The following is a 24,933-nucleotide window of genomic DNA, read 5'->3' as shown; positions in this document are numbered from 1 at the left end:
TTAGTCTGTTGGACATTTACTGTAACTTCCTTTGTTTGATTTACTTTAAAGCAGCCAAGCATTTCCACAAAGAAAGGACTGTTAAGTTATTTAGAAATGAAGAAGACAGTAAAACTCCTGTTTCTTTTGTTTCTGTCTTGGGAAATGCCTGATAATCATTTTCTCTTTAGGAAGTGTCTGAGAATCTTTTTCTTTTTATGGAGTAGAGTTTAAAAGCTTTAAATAACACAATCCTGTTCATCAGTCAAATGTTTCTTCTGCTAACTGATTGCAATTTTAAAATATACCACTTTCAAAACATAAAGCCTTCATAGATGAGTGAAAGTTTAGTGAATGTAAAGAAAATTTATCTTCATGGTTCAATTTCATCTCTTTGTTGTTGTTTTTTAGCTATTCAAAATATGACTATCTTAAAAAATGACCATTAAAAACTTTAAATGGCTAAGTTTCTTTCACTCCTGCTAACAGCATAGTACATAATGTTATAACCTTTAGCAATTACCAAAATGAAATTTGAGTACAGATAGGCAGTAAAAAATGATTAATACAATTTTTAAAATTTAGATTTTGGATGAGGGGTTCTGGCATTTGATATCTGAAAAGATAAATTTTAAAAAGTTACTTTGGAAAGAAAATATAAAGAAGTTTAAATATCTTTCCAACTGCATCATATAGTCTGTGTTCTAATACTGATCAGGTAGGGCAAAGTGAAGTGATAATTTGGCAACTATCTAATGCAGGGGGTCCCCAAACTATGGCCCGTGAGCCCCATGCAGCCCCCTGAGGCCATTTATCCGGCCCTCGCCACACTTCCGGAAGGGGCACCTCTTTCATTGGTGGTCAGTGACAGGATGCATCCTGTGCTCCTGGAGTACTGTATGTGGCAGCGTTGCTCATGTACAGTACTACTTCCGGTGACGCGGGATGCACGTATCACGGCTCCGGAAGCGCATCATATCACTTGTTACAGCTAGCAGTGACAAATATGGAACCGGACATTGACCATCTCATTAGCCAAAAGCAGGCCCATAGTTCCCATTGAAATACTGGTCAGTTTGTTGATTTAAATTTACTTGTTCTTTATTTTAAATATTGTATTTGTTCCTGTTTTGTTTTTTTACTTTAAAACAAGATATGTGCAGTGTGCATAGGGATCTGTTCATAGTTTTTTTTATAGTCTGGCCCTCCAACGGTTGGAGGGACAGTGAACTGGGCCCCTGTGTAAAAAGTTTGGGGACCCCTGATCTAATGTCATTGGTCAGAGTGGATGGTGAAAGTTGATAAACCAAACTAAAATTTATCTAAATGTATTCTATTTATTGTCTTGCACAGTTGCATTAGATAAAATCCTAGAACTTTAAGCCCAAAAAGGAGCCTTATATATTATCTATATCAACTTCATTTTATAGATGAGGATTATAAAAACTGAGGATTAAATAGCTAATGTACTCCAAAGATCCTTGTAAAAAATAAAACACAATCTATATGAAAAATAATTATACTATGACATCACTTCTCCTGAGTCATAAGGTTAGTTAGTGGAAGAACTAGGTACTAAAATACTGGTTTGATCACACATTCAGCTTGCTGTTCATTGGCAGCTAAAGGCTGGTTATACTTAAGAAAGACCTGGGACATCCCCTCTTTCATTACTGTTGAGTTTTAACTTTCTCATTGTCCATTTATTTACCTTTCTTGAGTTAAAGCTATACATGTCTTAATTGTTACAAGTAGAGAACAAATTTAGTTTTCCTGAAAAATTTTTTATCAAAATCCAGTGGAAGTCATTGTGAGTTGCTTTAAATACACCTGCTATTGGTGTCTTTCTTCACTTTTTGCTGTTTTAATTTCTGAATTAAATATACATATTATATTTTAATTCATATGTATATATGAATTAAAATATATATACTACTCACAAAAATTAAGAGATATTTCAAAATGAATATGAAGTGATAAAAAAAGAAGCATTTGATTTTTTTTTTATTAAACAAGAACATCAGAGAAGCAAATGACAAGTCAAAGAAAGTTGTTCAGTTATGCAAATAAGGTGCAAAACCAACTTTTATTTCATTGGTGAAAATGCACTATACAAAAGGCTGAGAGTACTGGAGTATCTGCATGATCCCTGATGCCCTGATTTTTGTGAGCAGTGTATATCATTAAGAAAAGAAATCTCATTTTATGAAGGCAATCTGATGCTGTTCCTAGGTTAGATTCCCACAACTGGAATTAATAGTTAAAGGACATGAACATTTTTAACACTTGTGATACTTGTTTGCTTCCCCACTAATCCCAATGCCAAAGTTTATGTAGTAAAATCCCTGTGATTAATATAACTGCCCTCAACTTCTTTTCCTTTCTCTGAAGTTGATAAATTGGACAGTTTTACCAATTGGTGAAAAAATAGTGCTTGGATTCTCTCTGCTACTTAGCAGAGCTCTTAGTTTAGGAAGATGGAGATCTCCAATTGGCCCTCTTGCTACACCTTAGATTGATTCTGCCCAGTGACCCAGATTATGCAGAACTCTCACAACTCAATTATGATTTCTGGATTCTTGAGTTAGATGATTGACATCTTGGTAGAGTTGGGTTCAACAGTGTTGGCAGCTACATATTTAGATAAAACATCAATGTAATTAATACCCTTTAAACAATTATAATCGAATAATCCTCATTTATATAATAGCAGAACATTTTATGTGTATATTTAAGGGTCTTAAAATGATTTTAATATTTATAGAGATCTGAGTTAAGCAGACATTGCAAATATTTTGTTGTAAAATATTATAAATTCAGAACTATTAACCTAATTACTTAAAAAAGGAAAATGACTCAGGGATACTTGGTCATCTCAGTTATAATGTTTATATGGGAAACTATTTCATGCCTAAGATATACTTGAGAGTTTTACTTTTGGTCTTTTGGTATCTACCCATTTCTAATTATTACTTATATTACTAAGGAGGACAGAGTGAGATACAATTTCTTAGCATATATAAAAAATGAAAAGAAAATTCCTAACTTTGGGGTGGGTAAGGAAGTTTAATATTTTGGTTATTAGGGATAAGTAAGATGTAGAAGACTTAAATTAATAAGCTAAAATATATAAAAGGAGATTCATGGAAGGTGCTCAATAATTTAATAGCCAGGATAATTGCTTGAGTATAAGAAAATAACTGACAGTTTTAAAAAAATACACAAACATTTTAATAGCTACTGTTGGTTGAAACAGTAGACTTCCAACTCTCTTTCTATCCATGATGTCAGAAGATCTACTGAAAGCATGGCTTTTACTATGAACCTGTTTCTGGTATGCCAAACTTGTTTCCTTGTTTCCTTGTTTCCTTGTTTCCTTGTTTCCTTGTTTCCTTGTTTCCTTGTTTCCTTGTTTCCTTCCTTCCTTCCTTCCTTCCTTCCTTCCTTCCTTCCTTCCTTCCTTCCTTCCTTCCTTCCTCCTTCCCTCCCTCCCTCCCTTCCTCCCTCCCTCTCTCCCTCCTTTCCTTCCTTTTTTCCTTCTTCCTTCTTTTCTTCCTTTCTCTTTTTATCTCTCCCTCTCTCTTTCTTTTTCTTTTTTTTTGCAACTCTACCTTAAATGCTCTGACTTTATTTAGATTTTCATAGACCACTCTCTTACTTATCTTATCAGTCAGTATCATAGCTAACAGTTTAGTTATCTGGGGTTTTATTTATATTTGTTCCAGATTGCAAAATCTTGAGGTCTGAAATTGTATTTTAAATTTTTGAGACACCATGTTTGCTTACAGTAGTAAGGCCAAAAAATATCAAAGAAGCACAGCTCTATACCTCTTTAACTGTAAAAAGAGAAGTAAAAAGCAGTTGAAGGCTTTTGTCCATTGGTGGTAGTTGATTTGGGGTTTATTTTATTTTAGAAAGCTCTCTGCAATTCTACTTGATTTGGTCATTTAAGAAATTTGTTGGTCTTGGCTAGGCGACTCAGTGGATAGAGTGTCTTCTCAGTACACTGAAGTTGTAGGTTTGATCACCAGTCAGGGCATTGTGAGAAGCAATCAATGAGTAAACAACTAAGTGGAACAGCGAGTTGATGCTTCTCTTTCTCTCCCTATGTCTTTACCCCTCCTTCCTCTCTCTCTCCTGCTCTCTCTTTCTCAAATCAATAGAAAAATTAAAAAAAAAATAAGAAATTTTGTTTATATGGGGACTTCTGATAATTAACTTTTTTGAACAATGCTAAGTTGGTTAAGGACTTTATCCATATTAAAAAAGGAAACTTTTTAGCATTTTCAAAGAATTTAAATTCATGGACTGTCCTTTGACCATCCAGTGATAATATGCATGTTCATTTGATTGTGAGAAGCTAGGGACCTTGTGATGGCTCACTAATGAAATGGACTCCAACTCTTGCTCTAAATATCCCATGGCCCACAAGGGTCAATTTAACTGGCCAGAATGCTACCCATCCACTAAGCTGAAAGGGCACAGCTCCAATTCATTGAGACTTCTACTGCTGGTTTCAATCTGTAATTGAGTCAGAATGATTTAGATATATCTGTGGTTATTGATGCAATGGATATGTTTTTCTTGGCCAGGTCCAGAACGATATTTGTGTTCCTGACAGGGTAAGCTGCCACTGAATTTTTTCCTGCTGTCTTGCCAGGTCGCAGGATCTAGTTGCACAAAATTTATTTGCATCTTTCTTACCCACTGCGTGGAAGCTTATGATAATATCTCATCAAGATTCAACAGTATATTCTTTAAACATTTTTAAATCAGTATAGTTTAGCTTCAGAGAATTTATTTTATTTTTATTGCAATATTTTAAAGTGGGCTTTTACAAATATTCTTCTTTTGCATGTTTAAAGTATTAAGATAAAGTCATAATCTAATGATATATTATATTTCTGGGGATCCTAAAAATTTTAAACTGAGAAAGGGCATATATTTCTTTTTAAAAAAGACCCTTCAGAGCTCTGAGTAAATCATAAAATAGGAGAACCTCGCAAAAAAGAAAAAAAGAAAAAGCAAACAAAGGTATAATCCATTCTGGAGCAGGAATGGATTCCCTCTCTCTCTTTTTGAAGTAAGATAAATATATTTGTGAAAATGAGTAAAATATGAGAGTTTGTTTCCATAAAGGTAGTAAAGGAGGAGGTATCTTTAATTTAATTTATTGGGGGGACACTGGTTAAGATAGCTATAAGATAGCTATATAGGATTCAGGTGCCCACTTCTACAACACATCTCTGTGCTGTATTGAGTGTTCGTCCTCCACCCCATGCCAAGTCTACGTGCATCGCCATTTATCCCCCTGTACCCTTGGTGGAGGTATTATTAAGGAATAATCCAGAAGAGATTTTTTTTTTTTTAATCTCTGCTTTTCAAATCTAGCCACATGATCCAGGACTGCATTTCCTCAAGAACTTTAATCGTGTCTGAGGGAACATTAGTTATGGAGCTATGCAGGGAGTTTTAAGGCCTATCTCTTCACTTATAGCTTATTTGCTCTCAAAGCCTCCTGTGGTGCCAGAGTAGAGCATTATTTAAAGGGCCATTCTCTTTAAGTGTATAAAAGTTTGTGTTCCCAGCTCCAAGGTAGCATAGAAACACATCTGTAGGGCCCTTTCCTGTTCACATAGGCTTCATTTATGTTATCTCACATAATGCTCACCTTAAGGAACGTATTATATCCTTATTTTCAGTGTGAAACCAAGATGCAAGAGAGATAACTGATTGGTCTAAACCCTTCAGCTATGAAGTAGAGATGCTTAGAATCCAATCTTATTCACTTTGCTCCAAAGTAAATGATTTAAAAATTAAAGATACATTCACAGGGCAATCAATCTATTATATTATTCTATGGCTTGCTTATACAACATATAATATAATCATAGAGCTGGATCAAGGCTCCTTCTTATTTTTCCAGACCTCAGTGTAGATGTTATCTCTTCTCTAATTATCCTAACTCAACAGCTTGTTTGCTTTACAATTTGCTATCATAATTTATGGGTTTTGTGTTTTGTTGTAGAACTTAATTTGTACTCTTATAGACTGTAAGCTTATTGGAGACATGTATCATGTTTACCTTGTTCACAGTTCCTGTTTTTTTCTGATTTACTTATTTCACTTCGTATCATGTTATCAAGATCCCACCATTTTGCTATGTAGTTACAGCATTTAGCATACCTTTAGGCACTTGGTAGGCATTCAAATAAATATTTGTGGATCAATTGCATGCGGCTCAGAAATGTAATCTAATTTGTCCAGGACCAGCTATGTTGTTAGTGGCAAATCCATTAGAAGCTAAGAATCCTGTTTCCTATTACAGTGCACCGTGCTATATGCAAGTGCTTTCCAAGCCTAACTCCAGATTTCTAATTGTTAGGTTCAATGACAACCTTCCCACACATAGATACTTGCTTCACAGTGACTCTTCAAAGCAGTGAAATCTTAATCCCTGAGCTTTCTCCCCAATTTGGATAGCAGAGAACAAAGTCAATAGGGACAAATGCTCTTTCCTTGTGAGCTTAACTGTGAAGCATATTTTTGTTGTTGTTTCATTTGGCAATATGGTATTCAGCTTACCTTTCTCTTGAAAGTTGTGCATCCTTTGGGCAAGCATCTAAGTCCTTCAGAGACTGGCAGTAGCTAGTGCATACTCAGGTGGAAAGAGGATTGTGAACATGTGTCTGAAACTCAGCCATGCTCCATAGCTGTTGTGTATGGAGAATAGCATCTTAGCCGTTCTGACATTGTTTGGTTATGTTTTTCATTCCTGACATATTGCTGATGCTCCTCTCATCCCTATCTCAACCACATACTGTATTTGATTACTTCAAATTACTTCAAATGTGTAACTAGATTGACCTCAACTGTGGAAATCTGAGCAAAATGCATATTTGGAGCAATTATTCTTATGTCAGGCAATTTGTGAGCATTCTTGGCCTCTGGTTAATACACAAAGAGTTCTAAAGTCTCTTAATTTAAGGATTTTAACTAAGTCATGGAATTATGAATGGATAGAGTTAGCGACATCTAGAAATCTCCAAATAAGCTTCTTAAAAAATGATATGGCTCCAGTACAAGGCCATTTTGATTTATGGTTTCATTTGACAAGCTCTATCTATCTGGCAATTCTGGTTTACACTCCTTAGACTAGTGAATAATCTAAATATCAACCAGCAAGCCAGAACTTCTATGAGTAACTCCTGTGTCATGTAATCTATATGACTTAGCCCTGCATCACACCTGCAGCAGCGTATTGTGAGAATTCTGTAGTTAATTATACAAGCAGTTGTCAACAACGAGAAGAAAAGAGGTTAAGTGTCAAAGAGCCAACCGAAACCTCCACCCAAATATAAACTCAAGTGAGCTCATATTCTTTTAAAATTCAGAAGCAAAAATCAGCTTCAAGTACAAATCCTGTGGAATAAACTACAAGTCCTATAATGGCCTTAGATACCTTGCCAATCACTTTACATACATTATTTCTAAACTTCCTATTTTAAAGTTGGAAAAAGTCTCCAGGAAACTCAACAATTTTCTGTGTTTCTCAGACTAAGTTACAGTACGGGATTTTATTTCCAGACTCAGTTGGATGCTCAGCTGATGCCATCTCATGCAAGAATATTGTTGGGTTTTCTATGAGAGTCTTCTTAATGCTGTCAGACTGGTAGGGTCAACCGGTAACCAGAACCCTATCTACCTCATGTATGACCTATGCATCCTACTGAAACTACTTTTATAAGCCTTCCATAAACCCAGCAAACATCTTGGGGTACTTTGCGGTGCAATGCATCCATGCATCTCTTCTAAATTATGGTAGCTAATTATGGTAAAAATAAAATGCAAAACAAGTGTATCTTTTTTTTGAATGATAAAATTGCTTAAGACTACTGTTTTTATCTTTTATGGTTTAAAATTATTTTAAAATACCAACTTATGGCAGAATTTTTTCAATTTGAAATCATATATATGTGTGTGTGTGTGTATATATATATATATATATATATATATATATATATATATTCTGTTACCAAAATAGCAAAACAGATAACACATTGGCTTTTATTTCTATTATTATTTTATTTTTAGTTTATTCATTTTTAGAGAGACAGGAAAGAGAGAGAGAGAGAGGAGAGAGAGAGAGAGAGAGACAAAGGGGGGAGGAGCAGGAAGCATCAACTCCCATGTGTGCCTTCACCAGGCAAGCCCAGGGTTTCAAACCGGCAACTTCAGAGTTCCAGGTCAATGCTTTATCCAATGTGCCACCACAGGTCAGGCCAACGCATTGGCCTTTAGGGAAAGAAAGGATATGAGTTTTCTCTTATTTATTAGTCTCTAGAGTTGATTTTGAAAATTTCCAGACCAGGGGTCTGTCTCAGTTCTGAGAAATTGCTAATCTAGAAGCAGGATTTCCATGACAAGTTTATCTTTTATCTCAGGGATTTGTAAAAGTTCCTAGCTGAAATCAATATATTTAATATTTTACACAATATTATATATACATGGTATGTTTTAAAGGGTAGTCATCTCAAAACAAGCTATGGTTCATATTTGTGACTGCAAAAGTATTGAAAATTTTAATAAGGCAATACTTAACGCAGAATTTTAAACAATCTAGGAGATCCTATAGAATATAATTGTAAATTAGTTCTTAAAGAGGATCAAGACCAATACTTAAAAGGGTTATGAAAAGAAATTACAGTTTTGGGGGGTGATTTCCCTGTTCTGCATCGTTTTCAAGTCAGGTAGGAAGGTCATGAAGCTAAGTCTTGTTTTCCCACTAGTCAGGGGAGAACACTAGACTGGATCTGATCCATGGTAAGATTTCTAATTTTGAAAATATAATAGATTAAAAAAACCATATATAATAGGTTATAGAATTCTGGCTATGAAGTGATTCAAAAGACCTTAGTCATCTGCTTTGGAATCACAGTAACATCCCATGGCTTTAAACGTGGCTTGAGAAGTTGTAGGTTAAATATTAATCATTATGCACAGAAAAAGTTGTAGAAGATGTAAATGGAGAAACAAAAGAATAACTAAGCAGTGTACTTTATTTCCTTGATTTTTCTCAGTTGCTACAATAGTTTTGTCATTTGTTAGGAAAAAGGTCTCTCCTATATTTAATTATTACACTAGGTCACTAAATCTGCCAAAGTGCTTTTTATTGTTTGTTTATCTCTATTAACATACAGATTAAAGGGGAGGGGCCAAGGAAACAAAAGAAAATCGTGAAGCTCCACTAACACTTGCAGGTCTTGTATTTTTCACCAGAAAGAAAGACTTCTGTCAAAAAGAAAAAGTATGGATGTTTTAACTGATCTAAAAATATACAGGACTTCTAAACCTGACACATTATGAGCATATGACTGAAGTCTAATCTTTTTATGGGATATTTAGTATGCAATATCTAGGATTTACTTAACTAAAAAGAAACATTTGTTGTTCATTTAGATTTAACTGGGTGTCCTGAATCTTATTTACTAAAACTAGCAATCCTACATATGTGCAAACACACACATACACACACAGAGAGTTTGTAAGTATAGTATGTGAGTATATATGAATAATTAAAAATGCATAGTGAAAATATAAGTCTTTGGGTATAAATATAGTACCTTTTGTCTATTTAACTGTGTCACTGAGCAACTTTTGAAGATAGGGGAATATTAGATCTGAGATATTTCTCTAAACATTTTTTTTGTATTTTTCCGAAGTTAGAAGCAGGGAGGCAGCAGATAGACTCCTGCATGCGCCTGACCGGGATCCACCCAGCATGCCCACCAGGGGTGATGCTCTGCCCATCTGGGGCATTGCTCCGTTGCAGCCAGAGTCATTCTAGTGCCTGAGGCGGAGGCCATAGAGCCGTTCTCAGAGCCCGGGGCCAACTTTGCTCCAATGGAGCCTTGGCTGCGGGAAGGGAAGAGAGAGAGAGACAGAGAGGAAGGAGAGGAGGAGGGGTGGAGAAGCAGATGGGCACTGCTCCTGTGTGCCCTGACTGGGAATCAAACCCGGGACTTCCACATGCCAGGTCGACACTCTACCGCTGAGCCAACTGGCCAGGACTTCTGTTAGCATTCTTATAGAAATTACTTTGAGGCTAGGCAAGATCAATTTTTAGTGTCCCAATAATGTGTGCCATTCTTAGTTTTCAGAAATTCCAAGACAAATGAATGGCAGCAAACGGATAGATAGGAAGAAAAAACTAATAATCTTGAGGGTTGTTCCAGAGCTAGTCTCAAGTGGTACAGCAGTTGTATTCTAAGTTGTATTTAAATTCTTTTGATATTTTATTTCAATCCTCTATATGAAAGTACTACAGTTTTTCCCTAGTTTGACCTTTTTTTTGTGTGTGTGACAGAGACAAAGAGAGGAACAGATAGAAACAGACAGACAGGAAGGGAGAAAGATGAGAAGCATCCATTCTTTGTTGCGGCACCTTAGTTCGTTGATTGCTTTCTCATATGTGCCTTGACTAGGGGACTACAGCAAACCGAGTGACCCCTTGCTCAAGCCAGCATCCTTGGGCTCAAGCTGGTGAGCTTTGCTTAAACCAGATGAGCCCGCTCTCAAGCTGGCGACCTTGGGGTTTTGAACCTGGTCCTCTGCATCCCAGTCCGATGCTCTATCCATTGTGCCACTGCCTGGTCAAGCCCTACTTTGACTTTTAAAATGTTACTTGGGTAGATACTTGTCCTCTAACCAGCAAGTGAATTTATTCTATGTAGCATCACCATAAATACCAACTTTTGTTGCAGAATTATGGTAGAGATGTTTGTGCTTGTTTTTCATTATGTGCTTATTTATTGTGGAGTACCATATTATGGGGCAGTTAAGAGAATCACTCAATTCTAATATAGTTAGATGAGTTTCTTTCTTATTTGGCACATAGACAGTTAGAATGACCTAACTGTATTTCCTGGTGTACTAGGCGTTTGCTACAGATATTAATACAGTAGAACTTGTTTGCTAGGGTGGTTCATCATGAAACTAGAGTCTCTAGTAAAGTAGGTGCTAATCTACTTACAAACTAACTCTTTTCGATTTTATTTGCCTCTCAAATATGACAAACATTTCATTAAAGAAACCAAGTTACAAACAGATAATAGAGTTTATGGGGAAAGACAAAAAGGAGACAGATAAGATGCACACTGTCAGATCATCTGAAATGTTAAGAATTGTGGAAACTGTGAGTTTGATAAAGGACTTTAGAGAAAGCACATTATATTCTTATTTTAGTGGTTGTTTAAATCAGATTTTGCAAAGAAAAGTGTAGGTGTTTAAGAATTAGAGTCTTTCATTTTTTGGGGTCCTCGTTCATATCTTCCCATGTAAGCTTAGGGGTATGGAAGAAGCAAGTTTTTGTTTGTTTGTTTTTTAATCAGAAGAAATCTTAGAAATTAGCCATTTTATAATGAAAGAAACTGAACCCACAGCTAAAAATTACTGAGCCCCAAAAGTCAGTTCATCTGACCCAAGATTACACGTCTGGTTAGTGCCAGAACCAAGACGGAGACAAGCTGTCCTTACTTCCATTTCTCACTGAACAGTGCCGCCCGCTGCAGCTCCAACTGCCGCCTACCGCTGCTGGCATTCTGTGATTTCAGGAGGAATTTTCGGCCCCCTCCACTTTCCTGATACCCGGGAATTCTTATTAGGTTATGACGAACAAAGTGTAAAATATGAGTCAAAATGTAGCCCCGAACAAAGTCATTGTGACTTTAATGACTTGGGCAGTTGTTTCATACTGCAAAAACAGGAAGATCTCACACAATAAGGCGCCTGTCTCACAGATGGGCTCCGGTGGAGACAGTCACCCACAAGGGTATCAACTGAGACGTCTTCCTCTCTTTGGCAACTTTGTTCTTTTTAATGCACACAATTTTCACCTAGCGCTTTCATCATGAGGTTATCAAGGACAGGAAAGTACTTGCTGTATCTGGTCTTTGAGAGGCAGAAGGATATTTTTGATCACTTGAGATTTGCTCCTAAGTGATTTTTAGGTGATCCCCTGACAAGCCCAGGTTACATTTAAGGTAGCTTTTTCATGTGCTGGATAGTAGCCCCTTGTGTTATTACTCTTCTGGATTTATCTTACTCTTAAAAACATAAAAACACTAAAATTTAGGACTAGAATGAATCTCTGAGCTCATTCTAGTCCACCCCTGTTATGTGATTAATTTAACTAAGAACATTATCAAGAGAGCCCCTAGCTTGCTTGTGGATCTTTGCACAAAGCTCAGACTAGTTGTCGGATGAGAAATATAGAAAATAATGAAACATTCCATCACTTCATAAGAATCTGTCTCAGAAAAAAATACTCTTTGTATGTAGCACTGAAGCTAAAGAAAAACTGAAGCCATAAACAAAATGTTCATATCAACTGTGAGTTTCAGCTTCTGCTACTGAGGTATTTTCAATAACTTCCCACTATTGAAGATAGCTTATTAAAAAAAAAATTCATGTGCTTTTATAACATACAGTCTAGGCAAACAATATTAAATCATTTATGTAGGGAATATCTTTTTCTCTTTTCAAAAAACAAAACAAAACTGCAGCGTCTACAGTGCTCGCGAATCTAGCGTCAGATGTAAGCTTAAGAAAGCATCAGAGGAATTGATGTTACTGAAGGTTCATTCACAAACTTTGCTTGTCTGTGTTGAAAAGGGGCTTCGGCCATTTCCTCTGGGGACATTATTTCTAAGTAGGCCCCAACAAGGTTTTCTTGTGAAGGAAGGCAGATTCTTAACTGAAAAACAGAATCTGTATATGTTAGGTAGTACAGGCACATTTATCTTTGACATAGTGTGTGTGGCTTTCTCTACAGTAGTTGATTAAGTAATAATGTCTGTCCCTTCTCAGTTTTGTAACTCCTTGAGACATGATTTCTTTCCAGACCTATTTTACTTTTCTTTTTGGACTGAATACCCAACTTGATAAGAGGGCAGGGAGACTCCAACAAGACTCTTGAAATATAAAACTCTGGAAGGATGATAAATACTTTTCTTCCTTTGTTGGCAACTTATTCTCATGGGCTAAAGCATGTCTAATTTTGGTTGTTTTTTTCCGTAGTGTTGAAAGGGTTTTGTTTTCTGGGAAATATTGGTTGCTGGTAAATAATATGTGCAGACTATAGGAGACTGCCACACAATGTGTCAGAGTCAGGACAGGTTCAGGCTGAGAGGCTGAGATCCTAAAATCATATGTCACTCTCATTTTGTATAGGAGGGGTGAAGGGACTTCGCCGGACTGTTATTGAGAACTGAGAATGAGAGGTTAGATTCGTCTGGCACATCACTGCTGATTCTGGCTCAGCAGAAACAGCTCCTATCTGGGAGTCAGACACTGAAAACCCCACTGAGCTGAGCTCCCCGACTGTCTCCTCAGCCTTAACCTCAAACACAGTTCAGATCTATTCCATTCCTTGATGTGTCTTCTCACAAGCCAGTACTAATCATACTAATTGGACTCCACATTGCTAGAATGTAAAAGGTCCCCCCTGTTTGCTCTTTGAAGGCTGTGTCTGCCTTCCTTAGTGTGTACAGAGCACAACATAAGTGGGCCCTTCATAAATGCTTTCTGAAGAGAGCAGTGATTGCCTTAGTCAGTGTGGTTGGGCCCTCCCTTACAGAGGAGGAAAACCAACGGCTGTTGCTAAGCAACATTTAAAGAACTCCATTGCTTTCTGACACTGAGTGACCACCATTTGCGTATTTCATTATGTGAGTTTTACAGTTACCTTAAGATGACTTTGTTTTTTGGTAGCATTTCCATGCCTCTAGCGAAGACTCACAGTACTATTTTAGGCAGGAGTTGTAGGGAGATGGTATTCATCTGTTAACTACTTACGTGAGTACTGGCCCCTTCTGTAGGCTAGGCTGGAAAGGTGAGAAGTTTGGTTTATTCTCAGCCCTGTACCTGAGAGCCACTTCCCTGCTCTCACATTGGGACCAATTTATAATGTATGCCAACAAGGTCCTATGACAATGGGAGGCGATAGGAAGAAAGGAGAAAAGTCTTTCCTTCCCCAGTTGTTTATAATTGAATTTTCTGCCTGCTCCTATATTCTGAGCTCAAGGACCAATAAAGCTAATAAATAACTTTCCCAACTCTCCCCAGACTCTTAACTCTCGGGGTTTACTAACATGCTCTAATATATCTTACTATTTCTGCTACGATGTAAGTTGATTAAAAGTATGAAAAGGTTTTTGTTTTCACTGCTATATCTTCAATGCTTCAATAAATATTTAACAAATACATGATAAAATGATATGATTTAAATAATATAAACCTGATTAACTCCAAAATCTTTCTAAATATTTCTGAGAGACCAAAGGAACCAAAATAAAGATGATTATTCGAATGTTACATTTGGCTAAGTCTTAGTGCAGAGACTTAGTTAAAAAAAATCATCTGTCTCTATATGCTTTTTATGAGATATTTTTGCAATGTTCCAAGTAAAGCTTGCTTCTTTGCCAAAATTCAGCTGATCAATCAGAGCACAGTAACCTGTCTTTTCCAGCTTCTAAGCCTTTAGTGTAAGTGCCTGTCCTTAGAGAACTGAAAATGAGATGCCATTAAGACTGAACAGTGGCGCACAGAGTGTAGGACTGGGACATAGAGGACCCAGGTTCGAAATCTCGAGGTTGCCAGCTTGAGCGTGGGCTCATCTGGTTTGAGCAAGGCTCACCAGCTTGAGCCTAAGGTCACTGGCTTGAGCAAGGGGTCACTCGGTCTGCTGTAGCTCCCTGGTCAAAGCACAGATGAGAATGCAATCAATGAATAACTAAGGTACCGCAACAAAGAATTGATGCTTCTTATCTCTCTCCCTTCTTGTCTGTCCCTATCTGTTCCTCTCTCTCTCTCTCTCTCTCTCTCTCTCTCTCTCTCTCTCTCACACACACACACACACACACACACACACACACACACACAAGACTGAGCAGTTATGTCTTAAAAACCAAATAACTTAGAACTTACTCGATTCACCTGGAATTCAAAATGACAAAGAGGTTCAGCAGTAGCTGAGGGGATTGATTCAGAGATCCCTGGTTACTGTAACATACATATTGTATCATGGGAAAACACACGTACACAACAGGGTCACCCAGAAGGGGTGACTGTGCCCCTTTGAGAACAGTATGAGGTGCAGCAAGTCAGCAGGCAGCAGTACTGACTTGCGTTGCTTTACCTCAAAATGCCCGGTCCCCGGGGCACAGACACTGGTATAAAGGGCGCTGAGATGTGTGCGGTGAAGCCACTGCCAGCGCAGGATGCTCATTTGAAAGGGGAATGCCTCACAGGAAAGAGAGTCAATTGTCTGTGTGGGGGTGGGGGGAGCTGTTGCCATGGTGCTTTGCTACTCCTTTAACATGCTGTACCTGAACTGCTGGGAGTCAGGGGTGAGGTAACCGAGAGAAGAGAGGCAGGGAGTGGTTGGCCCAGGGCAGGGAATCCCACTACAGTAGGGCACTGCTAGCCTTAGACATCCCACTTGCCTGTTCTCTCACACTGACAAGGAGGGGGTGGGGAAGCACCTGAGGAAAGGAATGACTTTCTCAACATGTCCTGGCCTGCTAAAATAAAATGAAAATAAATTTAACTCCTAAATATTTCCAACATGGGTTAGAAGATGTAACACTAAATTACCAAAAAAGCATAGTTGTTCAGAACCCTAAATAATTCACTATTCATGCAGCAAGCAATATCTTTTATTTCTGAACACATTCTAGATACTAGATCAAAAGGTTAAATATGTTTAATTTGTTGAACATCATCTAGTATGTATATTAATGAACTGATGGTGTGCAGAAAAGTGCCTTCTGCATATGAAGTGGTTTCAAAATAAAATAATTCTTTCCCATTCGTGTCATTGTAAAAGGCTACATGCATTGGCACAGGGATGGTGAGCAAGAAAATCCTCCAAAAAAAAGTTTTTTAAAACTATTTTTTATACGCTGAAAGCCTCATCTGAAAACATCCACAGTCTTAACCTTTTTTTATTGTATTGTATTTTTGAATGTTCAGAAAGCATATTAGAGCACCATCACTTTGAAACCATTCGAGTGGCTGAGCTCTGCAGAGAGGCGGTGTCTGCAGAATGTTGGTCTCTGCAGAGGAGAGAGGGTTAAGAGCACCTAGTTGAAATGGGGGAGGGTACTGACTTCAGATTTACTTAATATTCATGGAGCTTCCTCCATTTTAATCTTCTCCGTTTTAAAAGATGGCTGTGTTTCCCAGTCTGGCAACCCCTCAGCAAAGAAGATCTGCTCCTTCCTTTCAGAGTTCAGCTGAACAGGACTAAGCTAGGGTGGAAATCCCTTCAGCCACTAGGACTATTCATAATTCATAAGTGCTGCACACCAGCCAGCTGTATCCATTTGGACAGGCTCTTACTCCTTCTGCAATTCCTGATTTTATTCCTCTTTCTGCCAGAAAAGAAGCAAGGAGCACAGGCTTCTTGCAAGAATGGAGTGTGAAGATGGACTTTGCTTGGATTAGGAAATACCTTAAGTTTTGGAGGCTTTGTCTTTCCTAAATTTTGATTATTTTGCCACTGAATGTGCAAGGCTTTCCTGAACCTTTCAGGATTGCTCTCTCAGAACTGTGAATTCTTTCAAAGGGATCTGTGGATTGTGGCAAGGAGAGCATTCCAAAATGCCTGAGGCAAACTATTTGTTATCTGTATCTTGGGGTTACATCAAGGTGGGTTCATTTGATTCTGTTGTGTATCTTTGATAGAATTTGAAACATTTATATCTGTATCTTTCTTATGAAGTAGGAAAAAATCTGTAATGATTTAATCTGTGTTGTCACTTAGTCCAGTGAAGCTGCTTATTATGAAATAAGGGCATGTTATATTATTACACTGTATTAAATTAGACCGTGCTGTCTTTTAATAAGATTAAAAGACAACCTTTTTCTTTTGCTTAATAAGATTAAAAGACAATAACTTTTACGCAACTCTTTTTTTTTTTTTTAAAGGATGTTTTTTTACTCCTTTGTTTCCCCTAAATCTTTTCACATATAATTTCTTCTCACTGTGTAGGTTATTAACTCAAATTATAGCTTTAGAGTTTATTACCAATAAATATATTTTTAAATGTTCTTAGATTTTCAAGTGAAATTATGTAGACCTCTGTTAAGATTCCTTTTCCTGTGTTTGCATCTTCAAAAGAAATCAAATTCAAATTCTAAGAAATGTTAAGAAAACCTTTCTTAACATGACATTGGAATAATTCACTATTAAGGGGGCATGGTATTTCGTGGAAACAGCATCTTTTATCTAATGGTATCAGCTCATCGAATCTCTCTTGGTTCTTAGATAGCAAATTTGCAAACATGTAAAGTGATAATTTGTTATTTTGGGGGTGATTAATACATTTTTGTTCTTTATACACAGTTCAAAAGGATGTTGAACCGGGAGCTGACACACCTCTCAGAAATGAGCCGATCGGGGAACCAGGTGTCTGAATACATTTCAAATACTTTCTTAGGTAAGATATTAACTGGGAAACCTCTTTCATAACTGATAGTTTTTCAGTATTAATCCCTACAAACCAGGAACATCCCTATGTGAGTTTTAAATGAGGGAAAGTCATAGAAAAACAAATCCATTTAAAGTAAGAACTAAAGCCATACTTAAAGGGGTAAAAAGGAGCAGGAAGATGTAGAAAAAATAAAAAATAAAAATATCCATCAAATACAGAAGTTATTATCATCTAAGTGTATTTTTATGGACCTCAGGTCACCCTTATCTACCCACCTATTTTCATCTCTGCCAAGAGCTGGAAATGGTGGTTTCAATCCCCCGAACTCTCAGGATGACTCCATTGGTTCCTGGGAAGTGGTATTCTTTAAATTCTTTCAATATCTGGGCTATGAACAGACTTCCTCTTAGGTGTTTTTTAAGAGATGTGGTTGGTGAATAACTATGGTAATTTGGCCCATGAGGATAAGCTTTGGAAGTAATTTGACTACTGTTTTGCTATTTCTTAAAAAACAATTGGAGGTAGAGGAGAAAGAATCTTTGTAACTGAAAGATTTAGCTCCCTGAAAGCAGCATTGTTATCTTCCCAATCTGAGGCTTTATCTATTCTGCTCTGTAGTCACATTGCTAGTATTTAACACATGACACAAAAAGGGTTTCCACCAGTGATTCCTTAACTACTTCGTGCATCCTGTTTGATTAGTAGGGGTTTCCGACCTCATATGTAAAGCCATCCTATTGTATAATGAATTTATTTGGGCTATATTTTTCTTTAATGAATAATTTAGTAGAATTATTTAGTGGAATCTGTAAATCTTAATTTCAAAGTAAATGGATGGCATTTAGATTCTGATTCTGTGGACTTTCAATTACCCCTGAATTATGCCTGTACCCAGAACTCTACTTTCCAGGGAAATGACCTGTTCTTAGAGCTGAATATACCTTCCTTCTTTTTGACAGAGCTACATATCATTAAATCAATGTGCATCTGCCTTGATGCCTTATAGAAACACGTACCTCTTCTGCTTTTATTTTAAAAATCAATCCTGTTTGTCTAACACCAAAACAGTTCCTGCTATCAGCAGGCCAGTTTTAGACTGGCCTAGTGCAAAGCTCAGAGAATTACTCCGCAGCCAATGGGCACCTGAGGAACCTGACGACTAACAAGTGCTTTCCCAGATGTTTCCTGTGTGTGGGTGTCTGTAACACCTGGTCTTCTCCAGCTGCAGTTGTGTTAGGCCTTTGTGAAAGAACAAAGGAGAAAAATTTTTCAGACATCTGAGCTCCAAGAGGTAGCTAGAATCTAATTGAACAGGAAGCATTATATACTGATCCTTTTTATTCTCCGTTATCTCCCCATTTCTCCTTTGAAGGAAGACATCTTCCCCTGTTCGTTTCAGATGTAGTCCTTTCTGTGTAGCACCCAATTATTTTTCATAAGCTGGAGACTGTTTTAGGGACATTTTACAGGTCAGGACTGTGGAAGAGAAGAATAAAATCATTAAGTGCAAGAATTCCTTTTTGTTTTCAGGAATATTGCATTTTAAAATACCAGGGCTCTTCTGTCTTAGAAGAGATACTTGTGACCAGAGTAAAGCTTCATAATGTCCCTGAGCCCTTAATACTGCACCTAAGCAGTCCTCCTCACTGTCATTTCTTTCACTACCCACCTGCCAGGGACAAGTGTATTGTAGAATGCTAATTCACATCTTTTTGTTGTCCAAGGCTATCAAGTGCAAAAGCTGATAAGATAATAAAGATGAATTCTCAGTCTCAACACTTTGTTTCTCAAGAACAGGCAAATGTCAACTCTCTATTGAACATTTCATTGCTATTTAGGCCCATCTCTTGAGGAAGACCAATTATTTGGCTTCTTATCATTTCAAACATTAAATTATCAAGAGCACCCTGTTGAGGAAGGTTGTTAGGACCTCAGTCTTTGCAGACTGAGCATGAAGAGGGTGGTGTGTGTGTGTGAGCATGTGTGCGTGCACACAGTGGGCCTGATCTAACAGACTAGACAGACAGATTAAAATATTAAATATTCTTAGGAAAATATAGGAAGATAGAAACCTCATCATATAACCACAAGATGCATCAGTTGCCTCATCTGTAAAATGGGAACGTTGGAATAGACGATATCCCAGATCCCTTCCAATTCTAACATTCTGTGACTGATATAGATGGCATTTATTAGTTTTGCTTAACATACCTGGCAAACTGAACTCTCTGTAATAGACTGTAGACTTTCAATTTGACAGTCTTAAAAAGCAATGAATCAATCAAACAAACAAACAAAGCTTGTTTCCAAACTGCAAATGCCGGATATGGAACTCTTAGTCCTTTCTTGTGAGCATGGTGAATACTCCTGGAGGACCATGAATGAAGCCTTCTTCATGGACTGTCAGAACCACAACGAACTTTAATGGCCTCGTAATTCAGTTTCCTCATTTTGCAAGAGAGAAAACTGAGACCTACAAAACGGCAAAGTAACTCAAACAAGATTATGTGGCTAATATGTTTCTGGGTCGGAAGTAAGACCTGGCTCTCTTGAGTCCTACATCTAAATATCCTGCCACTTCTTTAACTAGGAAAGAAGGCTGGTAGGAACTTAGAACATATGGAAGAAAATCACATTTAAACGTATTTAAGTAATATTCCTATTCTTTTGGAGAAAAGTCTTTAGGAATCAGGATTGTTGGACATAAAAATTAAATGTTTAACAGTTTCCATTAATATACCTAGAAAGGTCTTATTAGAGGATAGCAACCATCTCAGTGAGCACAGAATGAGAAGACCTTAACAATTTAAGTTAAATTGGAAGAGCAGTATCTCAATAAGAGTCATTGAATGTTAAAATGTTTCATCATCAGGAGGGAATCCCTTACGCCAGGGGTCTGTGAAATTTGTGTTACATTTCCAGCAAAAAGGACGCTGTCCAGATAATCCAAAAGGCGGGCAAGGGACTATTTACCATTCAGGCCCTTCTGGATGGTATTATATGGAAATGGACTTCAGGTGCTGGTATGAGAAGTAAAGCAGGACCTGCAGGGAGGAAGCATAGATAAAGCAAGGTGCTTAGCTGTGGTATTACAATCTAGTTAATATTGTTATAAACAGAAGAAAAAAACAACTCTCCTTACTGTCTCAAAAGCCAAAACACAGAATTTTCAAGGTACAAGGAAAAGAACTTGGGAACTTTGAATGCTCAAATGCTATCATTTAGCAAGTAAAGCACCTCAAATTATGCCATTAGCTGAATTTTGACATGACTTTTTTTTTTTTTACATCTGTTTTTTTTGTTGTTGTTGCTGTTGGTGGTGGTGGTTTTCTGTGGGTCCACTGTTTTCCTACTGTCATCTGACCATTCTGTAAATGTAAATTCACTGAAGATTTATTGTGATTCTTTGAGTCTGGGTTTCAGGTTATTTCCACATTATGCTGGCTAAGCATTTAACAGAGGAAACTCAGAACAGGGAAAAGCATTTAACAGAGGAAATTTAGAATAGGGGAAACCTATTAATTGTTCCAGTGCCTGCGTAGGGAAACACCCATTAATGTCAAATTGGCACTGTGTGAACATTGGCTTTCTTCTTTATTGTAATGCTCCAGCCTTAGACACAGTAGTGGTTCAGCTCAATTACTCACTGCTGCAGGGGATCTTTAATTAAACAAAGGGAAAAAGCTGTGAGTCCCACTGACTAGAGACACAAGAGAATCCAACAGCTTTTTCAACTAGACATGAAGAAGGGTGAAGAACGCTGGGTGGGAAAGTCATGGGCTATTGTGACCTTTCATTTTAGCATAAGTAGTCAATATTAGGCATGAAGTGGAAGGGAGAAAAGTAATTTCAAAAACAATGTAATATATCATCTTTAATGCCAGAGATTGTGAGACTAGAAAAAAAATTTTTTTATAGGAACCTCAAGGCCTGGGTTCTATGCTATGAAATCACTGTATCTGGAACACAGTAATTGCAAAATAAATATCTGTTGAACAAATTGCCCTTTGAGCTTGAGCAAGTTGCTGACTTCATCTGAAAAGTGAGAGTGTGGTAATATTACTGGTTCCCAAACCTGGCTCTGACCATCAGAGTCACTTGGGAAGCTTTTAAAAAGCACTGATTCAGTAGGGCTGGGTGGGGCTCATACGTCTGTAGTTTTTGAAAGTTCCCTGAGTGGTTCTGATTCTGAACCAGGTTGGAAACCCCTAAACTCATTGAAATGACCACTAAATTTCCTCCCTAAGCAAAAGTCACAGTATGGCTGATGAGTCTAGGAGCTTGTGGGCAACAGAGATACTGAGATGCTGAGGAGAGAGAAGTATCCTCACTCCAGCCCTACAGCCAGGTGTTGAGGTGTACATGATGGCTGCTCCTGTCTTCCTGTGCTTGCTTTGCTTTGACGAGTTGTCCCTAGGGCCCTGTGCGCAGGCAGAGGCCACTGAGAAGAACATATGACTATGCCATCATCTGCAAGAGTCGACAGCAAATAGTGTAGATCACAGAATGCCACCTGGACACATGCCATCTTCAAATGGAAAAGTTGTATTTGTACTAATTTTCACTGTAACAAGCAGAGAGATAAATGTCAGAACTTTTGAAAGCTACATTAACTCTTTCAGCCACAGAGCGTCATTTAGTTTAATGCAGTAGCTTTTAAGCTATTTAATAAATTATTGCCTCAGTGCACTCCCAGGCATTCCTGTGGCCTGAGCGAGTGAATGCATTTTTCAGAAGCACTCAGGATATATCCCTCTGCGAAATGAAGAATATTTGATTGCTGATACTTTTAGTAGCATGATCTAGAGAAAAGTGCTTCTATGAGCAGATAGACATGCTTTTCCCCCCAGTAATTCTAGTTCTACTATTACCTGGTAGCAGAATTTTTTAAAAGATTAAATGTGATGATCATAAATATTTAGTAAGCATACATGTTTTAATAAATGTAATGCCTGTTACAAATGAGAGACACTGTTTATTACTATTTATAATAGAATTAATAGATACAAGACATGAAATAAAACTGAAATTATAGTCTTCCTCTAAACCTCAAATGGTAATAACCCAAGGCTTTAAAGTAATTATTTGAAGTTTATAGTCTGACATATATTCTGCTTACCTAAACTGAAATTCTAAGTTATAGACAGCTAAAGTTAAGTAGTTTTTTAAATTTAAAAATTAATGCACATATAAAAATATGAGCAGAATATAAAGCCTGTTTTTAGGCACCTGGTCTTGGCTGCATGAAAATTTTCTATTATACAAACATATAAGTTATTAATTTTAAAAAACCAATATTGGCCTTGGCCGGTTGGCTCAGTGGTAGAGCATCAGCCTGGCGTGCAGGAGTCCTGGGTTCGATTCTTGGCCAGGGCACACAGGAGAAGCGCCCATCTGCTTCTCCACCCCTCCCCCTCTCCTTCCTCTCTGTCTCTCTCTTCCCCTCCCGCAGCCAAGGCTCCATTGGAGCAAAGTTGGCCCAGGCGCTGAGGATGGCTCTGTAGCCTCTGCCTTAGGTGTGAGAATGGCTCTGGTTGCAACAGGGCAATGCCCCAGATGGGCAGAGCATCGCCCCCTGATGGGCATGCCAGGTGGATCCTGGTCGGGTGCATGCGGGAGTCTGTCTGACTGCCTCCCCGTTTCCAACTTCAGAAAAAAAACAAAAACAAAAACAAAACCAATATTGATGCTTCACCTTGGAAATGTACAAGTGTGATTCTCCTAAATTAGACGGCAGAGAGAAATTCAGGGATGGAATCCTACCTTTGCCACTTCTTAGACAACTTATTTAGCTCCTCTGGGCCTCAGTTCACTTAGGAACAAAACAGAGCAAAGTATTTTTCTCATCTACCTCACAGGATTGTCCTGAAGATCAAGTGAGATCATGCATGACAGTTCTTGATAAGATGCAAATCCATTGAGAATGCTTAGAAGTTGTTTTGCATATTGCAATGGGTTCTCATTGACAGTCGTGGTCTGAAAAACAAATATCTTTGTTGCAGACAAGCAGAATGATGTTGAGATCCCATCTCCCACCCAGAAAGATAGAGAGAAAAAGAAAAAACAACAGCTCATGACACAGATAAGCGGAGTGAAGAAACTGATGCATAGTTCAAGCTTAAACAATACAAGCATCTCACGCTTTGGAGTCAACACAGAAAATGAAGATCATCTGGCCAAGGTAGGTGTGCCCTGGGGGGTGTGTGCATGTAGCTTCCTACTTCATAGCAGACAGATGCCTCAACCTACCTGCCAGAAAATGGTAGTGGTCGCCTTTGCTTAATTATTAAATTGTATGATAAGGAGGATGGTATGGCCTTCTTGTCTATTGATTGGTGCCTAATTAAAGACCCCTTTTCTATATCAAAGGGTTGTTTTTTTTTTTACCCTAACTTGGATTTGTAAATTGATAGTTTCTCATGATTGAGAATCATACTGAAGGCACACTGGAGGGATCCAAGGGGAAGCCAGTGGCAGGATTGAATTACCCCAGAGAACATTTTAGGGACGGTCTGCCAAGGGCCAATGGGCAGAGCTGGAGAAGAAATGAGAGAAACTGACAGCACTGACTCTTGAGCCCAAACCCCGGTAGTGGAAGAAGGCACAGAAAGAGTTCACACATGCTTTAGGAGGCTACGCAGGGAACTGCTGAGGTCTTCCAGCCTCGTGAAAATGAAATGAGCTGACTGTGAGCAAAAGGACATTCCATGTGGCCTTCTGAAAGATATCATTAGAGTAAGGTTGATTACACATTGGGCTAACCCTCTAAGGAGTATCTAGATCCCTCACTCTAAACAATAATTAAGAATGGAATAAATTGTTCCTTTAATCAGATAACCTTAGAATAATCCTACAACATAGGACTGAAGGATGTTTCTTCCAGGTTTCTCTGTGGCTTAGGAACCATATAGGATATAGTACATGACTGGCATTCTTCATTAAATTAGGGTTGATTAATGCACATTTAGCTGCTGAGTCTCTCTGACCTGGCCCTTAGTGATAATAACCAAAGAACAGAGGAATATCTCCGAAATGGTTTTCTAGCTCTAATCACTTTCAGCTACCTCTGAGCACAACATTAGCTGAGAACTGATGAGGCAAATATAGTTCAGCAACTAAACTTATAAATGAAATATACAGAAATTTGTAACTAGAATGAAGAGAATGCTCAACCTCCTAGGCCATTCTATGTTAACATTTTTGTGTAAGTAGAACACTCTAAATAGACACTCAAATGACTTAACTAGCCATTGTTCAAAAAGTAAGTAAAAAAAAAAATGAGGTATGCTAAAAACTAAAAAGAAAGAAAAAGAAATCCTATCCTTTTCCCTAAATTCCTCTAATTTTAATTACAGGAGTTGGAAGACCTGAACAAATGGGGCCTTAATATCTTCAATGTGGCTGGATATTCACACAATAGGCCCCTAACATGTATCATGTATGCCATATTCCAGGTGAG

General features: G+C 37.8%; 1 protein-coding gene across 7 annotated transcripts in view; it reads left to right on the top strand.

The window, feature by feature from the left end:
* The window catches only part of PDE4B (phosphodiesterase 4B), a 549,769-nt gene that overhangs the window by 513,705 nt on the left and 11,131 nt on the right, over window positions 1-24,933 (top strand). For 6 of the 7 annotated variants that reach the window (XM_066268958.1, XM_066268959.1, XM_066268962.1 and 3 more), the window contains 3 exons: window positions 17,387-17,480; window positions 23,477-23,655; window positions 24,830-24,928. In XM_066268958.1, coding sequence (XP_066125055.1) covers window positions 17,387-17,480; window positions 23,477-23,655; window positions 24,830-24,928 — 372 coding nt within the window. Of the gene's footprint in view, window positions 1-16,239; window positions 16,690-17,386; window positions 17,481-23,476; window positions 23,656-24,829; window positions 24,929-24,933 lie in introns of those variants that run through there. The other variant, XM_066268964.1, reaches the window with a different exon arrangement.

This window comes from Saccopteryx bilineata, chromosome 3 (assembly GCF_036850765.1).
Source record: "Saccopteryx bilineata isolate mSacBil1 chromosome 3, mSacBil1_pri_phased_curated, whole genome shotgun sequence".
In the NCBI taxonomy this organism is placed as follows: Eukaryota; Metazoa; Chordata; class Mammalia; order Chiroptera; family Emballonuridae; genus Saccopteryx; species Saccopteryx bilineata.
This window is presented reverse-complemented; position numbering and strand designations above follow the sequence as displayed.